The following is a 12,286-nucleotide window of genomic DNA, read 5'->3' as shown; positions in this document are numbered from 1 at the left end:
ACAATCTCTTTGATATTGTGAACTGTCAGGAGTTTTCTCAAACTCTGACAGTTTCACGTCAGTATCTTCATTCCTCCTGGGGTGCCCATTGCAGGGTGGCACCCTCTCTCTTTTCAGTTGTCTTAGTACTTTTTGGCAGTGTCTCTTTAAATCAGCTCTATCTTCACTGCTGAATGGCTTCCACTTGAGCCCTATAACTGGTTTATATGCATTGCCTTTTCTTGCTAGTTTTTTTAGATTCACTTTCTTTCCTCATTTCCTTCCTCCTGATTCTACCAAAGCACCAACTGAGTTTGTTATCTGAATTTCCATCAGAATTAAATTGCTGCCTAGCTTCCTTCTCTTTCCCAGCCTCCTTCAGTTCACTTTCACATTCTTCCACCACTTCCTTCTTCTCGTTCTCCATGCTCTTTTGTAAATTGCTCTATACCTCACTGTTTTTTTTTTGTTAGCTTGAGCATTCCCTTCATGGACAGAAATATTTGCAAATACATGAATGAGACTAATTGGTGTTAGTTTTGTTGCCTTTTTCTTCCTCTCCTCATTGCTGAAAAATTGATTTAGATTGTATTTTTCTTTTTGTTCTCCAATCCTCTTTCTTACCTAGTCAGCTCTCAACCAAGCTCCCCACTTCTCCTCCCTTGTTTCTCCTTGCTCCGAGTCCTCTTCATTCTGTTTGCATGCTCGAATTTCATGCCCAACAAAACCACAATAGTGAAAAAGTTGCCAACTCTTTTATATTTTAACTGCATTTCTACTATTTTTTGTTGCTACCCAAGATTTTCAGAATTCATCTAAGAAGTTTTGTGATGTCCATCTCCACTCTAACTTTTACAAGCCCCTCCTAGCTCCTTTCCCCTAATTTGAAAAAGGTCTGATTCCAGTACTTTACCTAACGCCGCCCCTACTCTCTTCCCTAAACTCTTTATTTTGCAATGCTCTGAAAATCCTCAAAGTTGAACCAATGTAAGGACTGTGGCAAATTCTACATCATGTCTTCTCTCCATCTCTTAACGTTCAAAATATAGTTCTTAAATAGCCAATGCACCCCTTTTTCAATTCAGATCAGATAAATTTCCTTGTAAAAAAAGAACTAAAAAATATTTCCACCCCGGTTTAAAACCTTGAATCCCTCCAGTTACCCCAGATTCCAAGCTGAATTGGCAATCTGCGAAGATCCTACCAATCAAGTTTTTAAACATTTTTCAATACTTTCTTTTATATCTTCATTGTCGAACTGCACAATCCTTTCTTCCTCCTCTATCTCCTTATTCCTCCCCTGATCAATAGAGGCAACATGCACTACCATGAGAGTCAAATCAGACTTAATGATATTATCACACGAAATAAGGATTCCACACCGAAACCCTAGCAGAGTGATGCATGAGCATCTTTTCTATCTTTTCCTAATGAATTTGCATTCAAATTGTTGAGTTTAATCAAGATTTAAATATCTTTTAGCCACTATGGATGTTACTTTGAGTTGTGTACAATTTTGTTTATTTCAGGTAGCATTCAGATGGATTTGATGGAGTTTCTGTAGAAAAAGAGAAGAAAGCGGATGATGCTATCAACCATGACCTCCTTGCACTCTAACATAAATAACTTGAGCTACAGATGTCCAATTGACGTGATTCCAGTGGCAATGGAAAGCTAACTTCTAGAGCTTTCCAACAATATATAATAAATACTATGTCTTTCTCCTTCATTCTGTTCGGCCAAGGTGGCGCCTAACTTGGAATTTTCCAAGTTAGGCGCCATGATTTCGAAGTTAGGCGCCAGGAAGGCCAAGCCAGCAAAGTTAGGTGCACAATTCATGAAGTTAGGCGCCAAAGAACTTGTGCCCATAATCCCTGTGTCCTAACTTTGCTGCCCCTTCACGCCTAACTTCACAATTGTGAAGTTAGGCGCCAGCCTTTAATACTTTCCATGGTCCCCACGCAATAAGAAGCATTCGAAGATCTTATTTTTTATTTTGATTAAAACTTTTATTTTATTTACGAATAGAAAAGATATTATTTAGTTTTAGAAAGTATATTTTTACATTAATTAGGATTAGATATAAAAGGAAAAAGAATCAGCCCTTCGGGCTCAACTCTTCTCTTTACCTCATTCTACACTTTACAGTTTTAGAGAATCCTTATTTTCTCTCTGAATCATGAGCAACTAAACTCCACTTTTAAGGTTAGGAGCTCTATTTATTCTATGGATTAATACTATTACTGTTCTATTTTAATTCACGTATTGATTTCAATTTAAAGAATTGTTTTCGTTCTTTATCTTATGAATCTGGGTGGAACGGAAGTATGACCCTTGTTCTAATTGAGTTCTTATAAAACTTGGAAAAGCTCTTTACTTGAACAACAACTTGAAAATAATTTCTCCTAAACTTCTAATTATTTGGACTTAACGGGATACATAACATATAATCCTCTTATATTTGGGTAATTAGGGTTTCTATGGCATATAAACTAGAATTGAACTTAACCCTCTAATTGGAATCAAGTGACCAAGGAATTGGTGGTTGATGAAGGTTAGAGGAGACTAAAAAGGTCTAAGAAATTAGGATTTAGTCACATATAGTTTGTCATGAATTGAATCTTGCATGATTAAAATAGTTGGTAAGAAAAATCAATCCGAAAGATAAATATCTCTGAAACCTTAACTGTTTTCTCTATATATTATTCACATCAATTTACTGTCTGCTTTCTGATTCTCTGAATTTACTGTTTGATGCAATTGAACTCTCAAAACACTCTTTTCTGCTTGTCTGACTAAGCCAATCACTAAATCATTGTTGCTTGATCCATCAATTCTCGTGGGATCGACCCTCACTCACCTGAGGTATTACTTGGTACGACCCGGTGCACTTACCGGTTAGTTTGTGGGTTATAAATTTCGTACCACAGAGCACCTACTAAAATCCTAATAACAGAGCACTTGTTATTCCCCATCAATTTTGTAATTAGATCTTTATACTATTTTTTTTCAATGAGATCCTTATACTATTTTTGATTTTGTAACTAGATCATTCATAGTGTAAAAAATATTAGAATTAACTGAGTATTTCTTTACAAATTGAAGGTATCAACAATTAAGAAACTAATTAGATTTTTGACCACATATTTTTTGGGAGAAATATTTTATTAATTTCAACGTTTTTTATATGAAAATGACCTAATTACAAAATTAAAAGTAGTCTAGGAATCCAATTGAAAAGAAAAAAATAGAGACCTAATTAAAAATTTAGTAAAACTATTGAAACCAATAAAATAATTAAACAATTTAAAATTAATCGCGGTGATGATCACATGACACAAATCAATACACATAATATGACGTCTTTTTTATTATTTGGGGGGGGGGCTTCATTGCCTCAAAACGACGTCACTCTTTGTTCTCCTTTCACTGAAAACTCAAAAGACAAAACCACCATTATACATAGAAAATAAAACTTGGATGGAAAGCTATTTTTTTTTTAGGTTTTTCATAATATTTCTCAACTCGACAAGTTAAGGACTAATTTATCATGGATCTGAGTTCCATTTAAGTGTCTACCACTAGATAATAGATTTCTACATCACACACTTACTAAATTTTTTCTCCTCAATTACACTTAGTAGAATTTGAACCCGAGACCTTTGAAGTGGGAAAGGAGAGCTATGCCATGTGAGCTACGGTTCATTGGCAATCCAACTTGATTTGGATGGAAAACTTCCGTTTGGTATATCATTGGGTTGAAAGTGATGTAAAAGTTAGTATTTCATAGAAAAGGCCCAACTTTAGTGTGAGCATCTCCTTCTACGAAGCCAGACATGCATCCCACAAGTAACCAAAAGTAAATTTAAAGGATGTGCTGGCCCATAATTTTTCTATACCCATCTCTGTCCCCAAACACAAAATAGTGAAATACAGAAATACCTCCTTCCTTAGCAAACCAAAAAAGGAATAAAATGAAAAAAAAAAAATAGAGTAATTATTACCATTTCTATTATGATAATCTTACTTTAAATTTTTATTTTCATCGCATTCTTACATGAATATTTTGAAAACAAGTGTCACATTATAAAATGAGTATTTGAAATTTTGAATAAATAAAAAATTTAATTATTATATTAATTCTTATAATTTCATTAAATTTTTAATTAGGTTCTTATATATATATTTTTTAATTGAATTTTTACACTACTTTTAATTTTGTAATTAGATCATTCTTAGTATAAAAATGTTAGAGTTAACTGAATATTTCTTTGCAAATCGAAGGTATTCATAATTAAAAACTTAATTAGATTTTTGATCGCATGTATTTTGAAAAAAATATTATGTTAATTTTAACATTTTTAACATAAAAATGATCTAATTACAAAATTAAAAACTGTGTAAAGATCTAATTAAAAAAAATATAAAAATCTAATAAAAAATTTAATAAAATTATAAAAATTAACAGAATAATTAAATCTAAATAAAATTGTAAACAGACCACACCAAATTTAAAATATTTAAATATCACTGAAAAAAAATTTCTCGATCAAACCTAGTGACTTAAGATTGCATCGGGTTATTATATTGTCACAATATATGATTTATGTAAAAGACAAAATAAATGAGATTTTTAACCTTTTTCTCATCAAATTCTAAAAACAAATCATAATTAGATCGAAAATATAAACCAACCAAGTTTTTTAGTTTTCGATTTTTGTAACTTGATTGTTTTTTTATTTGGTTTCTTTAATCATTCCTTTTTTTTATTTGGTTTCTTTAATCATTCCTCACTTGTCTGTTTTACACAATTTTGTAGAAACTTTAAAATTGATGATTTTTACATAAATGAACTTTTTTTTTTAATTTCACAAAGTATTTCCTAAATTGGCAGGTCAAAAACTAATCCATTGTGAATTGAAATTTCATTTAAAAGTTGGCCGCCAACAAATTTTTGTATGCACAAAGTGAAATTCAAACTCCCAACTCTTGTTTGAGCGGAATAAATGACATCTGCCTAAACAAACTAATAAACTAATTATAAGACCAACCCAACTTAGTTATGGGAATTGAAAAATCTCAATATTGTAAAAGCCACCATACTATCAAACAACCTAAGCATATACAAATAAGCATATAGAGCTAATCAACATCAGAAATTTGTGTGCACAAAAAGTAGTCTCACACCCAACACAATCTATCTAAACTATTAGATCATAGATAGACCAAAAATTGTCTAGCACTCAATGGAGATGGAGGACAAAATTGTCCTTACACATATTTGGTTGCTATCACACGGTGTATGCTTGCTGTATTGTGTCAATGTCAAGCCCCTTCAATCTAACCACCGACTCAACATGGCCTTTCAGTGTATGCAGTTCTCTCAATCTGCAAAATACATTCAATAAATCGCATCAACAAACTTAGGACTTCACTCATTTTCATGCAAAATAAAAATAAATGCATGTATATTGCAAACTTGCTAATGCCATAGATAGACAATTTAGAAATCAAATATATAGAAAATAGTTCACAATAGATCAAAGCCTATAATATAGAAATAGAAAATGGTAACCTCTAATTAATGTTAAAAATACCGTGGGTCCTTGAATCATCCATAAAAAATGATAAAAAATACTGTTCATACATCAAACACTCTTGACACTTGTATAAAAATACCGTTATTACTAATTAATTGTGTATTTAAATTATTTTTTAATTAACAAAACAAAGAATATGCGTATTTGGTTGTTAAAAAAATACTGGTGTCAAAATAGTGTATTATAAAGGGTGTAGACGTAAGGGATTGAAAAGTGATTGTTGTTAACATATAAGCTTCAACAATTTTTAAGTGCCAAGTAGAAGTAGCATAGCAAAGTATCAAAATAGCCCTAAATTATTGCTTTAGGGTAAAAAATAACCTATGAAAGATTGAACATTTGTCTAATTTTTTTGGTATAACTGGAATCCAATCTTTATTACTTTTATTTTGTCATTTAAGTAATATTTCAAGTGCCATTCTAAATTATACTCAAAAGTTTCACCTAAAGTTTACCATGAATAATCCAATACTTGTAATTATACTAAGTGCACAACCAGCAAATAATGTATTATAAGAATACCTGGCAATCTCTGCTCGTCTTTTAGCCTCTTCAGCCATTTGATTAAGTTCAGTGTAAGTTGTACGTTCACTGAACATCTTGGTCTCTGGCGGATGAAGTCCATGAAGAGTTCTCTGTGCATGCGCCCATTTAAGTTCACGTTCTTCCTTTCCGAAATCCTTTTTCCTTGTGAAAGCAATCTAACACACAAACATTCCACTTTAGACACTAAACAAACAATTAAGGTGACTACTCACATGAAAATGTCTTCATGCGAAAGATAATAGCTAAGATATTGACACGTGTATGTTAAGCAGTTTAGTCCAACATGTCAAACCATCTAACGTCAGCTATCATCCTCACATGAAGACTTGCTCTATACAAAACAAAATATATACCCTTTGTTCAATAACAAGATCCCAAGCCCGGCCACTCAAGGCATATCGAATAACGAACTTGATGAAATCAAGTGGAATATAAAAGATGAGATTATATAGCCACACAACACCAGCCCAACCCCATCCAATCCCCTCAATTGCCGCGAAGCTCCAATTGGCATAAACCGCAATTAGTGTTGCTATCTGCTCATCAAAGATGAACATGTTATTATTATAACATTATTATGATATGTCTAAATTTGTGTTGGTTTCACTCACCAGCTGGGCAATGACAAAGGCTGATACAAGAAACAAACCCGGACGCTCCACATATGACCAACTCCGTGCTCGTGTCACAAAGATGAGAGCCTGGCTAATTGTACTAACTTGTAGGTAGATCGCCGACGCAAGCTTTCTGAAGTCATCCACATCCTTCTTCTGAAGACTCGACACCCCAAATGTTCTCTGGAAATTCGATCATTAACATAATACAAAGTTTTGACCAAAGTTGTTATCCAATGGACAAAATGGATAGAATGGACTAGACCACAAGTTTCATAGGGCCAGGAATTGGTTAAACACATAGATAATAGCATTAATTCAATAAGGAAAAAAAAGTTAATGAAGAAGCTTCTTACAGGGAAAAAATCTGTTTTATATGCTGCCCAAAAGAAGATAACTGTCATCATAGCCAAATAACCACCAAGAATGATTCCGGTAGTAAATATCTCTGCCAGCTTCCAGCTATCTGGATATGGAGATGGTTTTACCCTGTCCTTAGATATTGTCATAATGGTACCTGTCATATCCGAAAAGATCACGAGTTTAGCGAGAAGAGGCTACAAACATTAGGAAGTATCATGAAGGTTTGGCGATCCAAAACGGTATCTCTGACAATATCACCGATAAAGAAGAGATCAAAGACTCTTTACAAGTTAAAAAAGGGGAATCTAAGTTGGTTCAGAAAAGTATGGTACAAACCATCATTAAGGATAGCAATAATCAGCACCATGAATGGTGGAAAATCAAATTGCCATATGAGAGCAAGTAGCATGAAGCCAAGCTGTCAGAAGGAACAACAAAGTCAGCTGTCAAACCCACAATCACATGTATGCAACAACAATTAGCTTCAACGGACGGCAATATAACTCACCACAATACGGATTGTGATGGAAACTGCATAAATCTGCACAAAATGAAATGAAGGAATTAGAAAATAGTCCATCACAGTTATCATTATTCAACAGTTTGGCCTTAACTTATTTAGCATATCGGTTAGCAAAATGGCCGAAACAGAACATCATTACAATTGAAGGCGAGCTCACCGTGTAGTTCTTCATCCTCTGGAATATTGCCCTGCTGGTCAACACAGCACTGATAATAACACTTAGACCTGGTTCTGTTAGAACAATGTCAGATGCACTACGAGCCGCATCGGTTGCATCAGCAACAGCTATTCCAATATCTGCTTTCTTAAGCGCCGGGGCATCATTAACACCGTCACCAGTCATCCCACATATGTGTTTCCTGGCCTGTAAACGTTTCACAATCTCATATTTGTGCTCTGCATTAAATAAGCTCATAGTCAAAACAAGTAAGACTTGGACAAAATACTGCGTAAATAAATTGTCAATTTAAGTACAAAATAGAGTTTGAAGAAAAGATGTTGTACCAGGGAAAACGCCGGCGAATCCATCAGCTTTTTCAATGAGTTCATCAACTGGCAAGGCAGAAATTGATTCATCCTTGTTTTGGCCCAATAATGCCGACGAAGGATACATGTTGGTTCCCATTCCGAGACGCCGCCCTGTTTCCTTTCCTATAGCCAACTGATCACCTAAAAGAAATCAGTATACACAACAATGTCATTAAGAAACTTACCCAAAAAATGAGCCATGCAACAAAAGATTAATTCCAGATGTCCAAATAATTTCAAATTTTCTCAAAATATGCTCCCCATGCTATAAGCACTTGTGAAAAATCTCTAAATAAATAACATCCATAATATATACCTGTTATCATTTTAACATTTACTCCAAGATTCAATGCCCGGCGTATTGTCTCGGCACTATCATGTCTAGGCGGATCAAACAAAGGCATGAGTCCGATAAATTGCCACGGCCCTCCTGGACTTGCTTTCCTTCCTTCAGGAACTTCCTGAGACAAGATACTAAAGCCAGTCAGTATCGTTCCACTCACTCCAAATCCAACTAAAGATGAAGTGCATAATCAAAATCCACCTGGTAAGCTACTGCAAGAGACCGTAATCCTCGCTCAGCAAACTTATCGATGATGGAATGGACTCTTCGCTCAATCTCTGATTTATTGTGTGCAAGATTCAAGATCTAAAAGTAAAAAAAAAAAAAAAAAAAACTGAGCATCAATTCTACTGGCATTTGGAACTACTATTAAACACATGGAATGAGGTGACTCATAGTCTCATATAGGAACCTGTTCTGGTGCACCTTTGCTGACACGATGCATCTTACCGTCACTGTCTATGTAAGTCAGAGCAGTCCTCTTGTCAGTTGGATTGAACGGAAGGAAATGAACCTCTCGAATACCAGCTCTGGCCTAATTGTTTTAGACAGTCAAATACAAACGAATGTACCAAAAAGACGAGAGAGCATGTGTAAGTTGTTTTGATTAGAATAGATAATAGCAATAATAATCTTACAATGATCCTGGCTGCTATTAACACTAAAATTGCAATACTTTTTAGTGAGCATTTACAAACTTGAACAGAAGATAAAGTCATAGATTATCCGAAGTGATTCTACCTCCTTCGGATCACTCAGCATCCCTACAATAGCCGTATCGATAGCATCTTGGTTTTCCACTCTTGAAGCGCGAGCAGCCATGAGAACCACCATATCCGCATCAACTCCTTTAGCGAAAACCTATAGAAAGTATTAGTAACACTTCAGCATAATACCACAAAGAAAATATGGTAACTCGACATGATACTAAATTGATAACAACTAAGTACTGACCTCAATAAGATTCTTGTCAACTGTTAGTTTATTCAACGTAAGAGTTCCGGTTTTGTCACTACACAATACATCCATGCCAGCCATTTCTTCTATTGCTGTCATTCTTTTAGTAATAGCACCCTGGAGAATCATACAAAGTGTAATCAATGGAGATTTAAACCTAGTTGATGAAAAATTTAATAATAAAAACTTCTAAGAAAGCCTTAAACATTACCTGCTGAGATAGGCGATGGGATCCAATTGCCATTGTCACCGACAAAACAGTAGGCATGGCAATTGGAATTCCTCCGATAAGGAGCACAAGCAGATTGTCTATCCCAGGGCGATATTTTCGATGCTGAATTGGATACATGACAATGATCTCCACTATCATTCCCACAGCAATTGAGCATATGCAGAAGTTCCCAATCGCGGTTAGGACCTGTTTGAGAAACCCATGTTAAATGTCATTGTAAAAATATATATTATTATAAAAGTAAAGAAGAAAGCTAAACCAAAAGGATTAATTAAAAGCACAAAAGACTCATTGAAATTAACATAGATAATAGATTGCATAAACTGTCAATTTCATTTTTACTTTGAGATAATAAAAACAGTTTCAAGATCAGATTCATTTTACCGATTGAAAATGACCAATTTGATTTGTAGAGTCAACCAGATGAGCAGCCTTGCCGAAGAAGGTATGAACTCCAGTGGCAATAACAACCGCTTCGATCTCTCCTTGCTTGCATGTAGATCCTGAATAAACACTATCACCAGGGCCTTTTGTGACCGGAAGCGACTCGCCGGTTAGTGCAGACTGCGACCCGAATAGGAAACTTAAACAATCAGCAAAATGTAGGCAAATAACTAATCAGATATCAACTAACATAGCAACAAAGGCCTCAACATGCACCTGGTCAATCTTCAATGGATCACCTTCAAGGAGACGGGCATCTGCCGGGATAATATCCCCAAGCTTAATTGTAATTATATCACCCGGAACAAGGATACTGGCATCCTCCTCAACCCATTTCCCATCTCGAAGGATCTGAACAATCATTTTAGTAATACTAATTAAAAACACACACAGAAGAACAACAAAAAGTATGTGAACCAAATACTGCTGCCTAAATTTTATATCAAAATCCCAAATTAACTTCTGGAAAGTAGAAGCAAAGATATAAACTTTATATCGACACCTTGGCTTTAGGCGCTAGACGAGCCATGAGAGCAGCGGCAGCATTACCAGCATTGTTCTCCTCTATAAAACTTATAGTTGAATTGATAAGCAGAAGTGTAATAATCCCAACAAAGTCTTGCCAATCAGGTGGTTTCCCCTGAATAACATGACCATGAAAATCAAGAAAATGTGAAAATAAAAAATAAAAAAATGATTAAATGCGGGGGGAAAAAACTTGTTAGCCCTCTACAACTTCTACAACTATTTCTACTAGTTTTCCTTCTCATAATAAAAATAAATCAAAATTCTCAGGTCATTAAATGAGTATAAGTATTCATTATCTTACTCCTCCATTTGCCAAAGCAATCGCCATGATTGCTGCAGCTTCCATGACCCAAGAAAGAGGATTCCACATGAATCCCAAGAACTTCAGAAACTTGCTTTCCTGCAAAATTCAGAACAACAGAGAGCATAGAATTTTAAAAATTAAAAAAAGTAAAAGAATTTGACCGCTCAAAATTTCTTCTTTTTCTTTTTTTTTTTCTCCATCCTTTCTCACCACTAACAATCTAAAAGAAAAACAAAATATAAAAAAGTGTTAAAAAGAAAAAAAAACCTGCTTCTCCTCAAGTTTGTTATGGCCAAAGATACCAAGTCTCTCCTCAGCAGCCTTTGTCGTGAGACCATTTTGGTCACACCTTAGAGTCTGAAACACTTCCTCAATTGGCACGTTTTCCTGCAAACAAAAACACAAAAAAAGAAGCAAAAAATCACACTCCCCTTAGGAGAAAAAAAGAAGAGCAGAAAATCTGCAGAAACCAGAACATAAACTCAAAAATTCCAAGCACAACACCCAGAAGAACTGAAGAACCCAGTAGAAGTTCAGATTTCAAACAACTTCATCAACATTTAAAAAAAATTATAGAAAAAAAAACAGAGTAATTGTGTTGCTCTGTTTATTTACCAAGTCCACAGCTTCCTTGAGAACAGCATGCATGGCGTCACCTTCATCGGCCATTTCTTTTTTCCTTAGCCAAACACAAACTTCTAGCTCTCTACAAAACCAAAGGTTCAAACTTTAGGTGAAACATATCATAATAATACTCAAAAAAGAAAAGAAAAGAAAAGAAAATTTACAGAAAGAAAACAGAAGCACCTTCAGCTCTGTCTAAAATCCAAGTCTTATGAATTACATAATATAAAAAGTTTGAAGTGAGAGTGAGAGGGTTGGTTGGTGTTGTGTCCAAAGTGTCTCGAAGTGGCAGGCGTATATTTTAAAATGAGAGAGAGAGAGAGAGAGAGAGAGAGAGGTGGTGGTTTTGGTGTGTGTCTCAAATGTCAATGAAGATTTCGTTTTGTACTTGCCAGGTACACTCTGTTGCTTCTATAACATTCCATTATTTCTTTTCTAATATTTTATTTTATTCGCATTAACTCTATTTAAGACTCCGTTTAGTCGTTTACTGAAACTAGACACTATTCAATAATGTGTTTAATAATGAGAGATTGTAATTAAAATTTTAGTCCTAAAATATAAAATTTCAATTTTTAATATTTTTAAAAATTAGAAATATAAACACTAAAATTTTTAAAAATAAAAATTGAAATTTTATTATTTTTTAAATAATTTTATTTAATTTTTAAAATTTTTAATTTTTTAATTTATTTTAAATT

At 34.3% G+C, this 12,286-nt stretch overlaps 1 protein-coding gene across 2 annotated transcripts; it reads right to left on the bottom strand.

Annotated features, from left to right (window-relative positions):
* Positions 1 to 5,039: 5,039 nt before the first annotated feature.
* Positions 5,040 to 11,989, bottom strand: LOC112782477 (plasma membrane ATPase 1). Of its 2 annotated transcripts, none has more exons than XM_072229663.1 (22): positions 11,750 to 11,989; positions 11,577 to 11,667; positions 11,229 to 11,348; positions 10,959 to 11,057; positions 10,632 to 10,769; positions 10,346 to 10,480; positions 10,070 to 10,249; positions 9,665 to 9,871; positions 9,451 to 9,570; positions 9,238 to 9,357; positions 8,909 to 9,031; positions 8,698 to 8,802; positions 8,470 to 8,614; positions 8,130 to 8,294; positions 7,783 to 8,021; positions 7,611 to 7,643; positions 7,439 to 7,520; positions 7,096 to 7,256; positions 6,737 to 6,922; positions 6,479 to 6,661; positions 6,102 to 6,280; positions 5,040 to 5,367 (listed from the first exon to the last, which is right to left on the bottom strand). In XM_072229663.1, exons 2-22 carry the CDS (start codon positions 11,628 to 11,630, stop codon positions 5,271 to 5,273), a joined length of 2,871 nt encoding a protein of 956 aa, XP_072085764.1. In that variant the 5' UTR covers positions 11,631 to 11,667; positions 11,750 to 11,989; the 3' UTR covers positions 5,040 to 5,270. The 2 variants fall into 2 exon arrangements, with proteins under 2 accessions (XP_072085764.1, XP_025680655.1); XM_025824870.3 differs by having other exon boundaries at positions 11,769 to 11,978.
* Positions 11,990 to 12,286: the final 297 nt, after the last annotated feature.

This window comes from Arachis hypogaea, chromosome 20, assembly GCF_003086295.3.
Source record: "Arachis hypogaea cultivar Tifrunner chromosome 20, arahy.Tifrunner.gnm2.J5K5, whole genome shotgun sequence".
In the NCBI taxonomy this organism is placed as follows: domain Eukaryota; kingdom Viridiplantae; phylum Streptophyta; class Magnoliopsida; order Fabales; family Fabaceae; genus Arachis; species Arachis hypogaea.
This window is presented reverse-complemented; position numbering and strand designations above follow the sequence as displayed.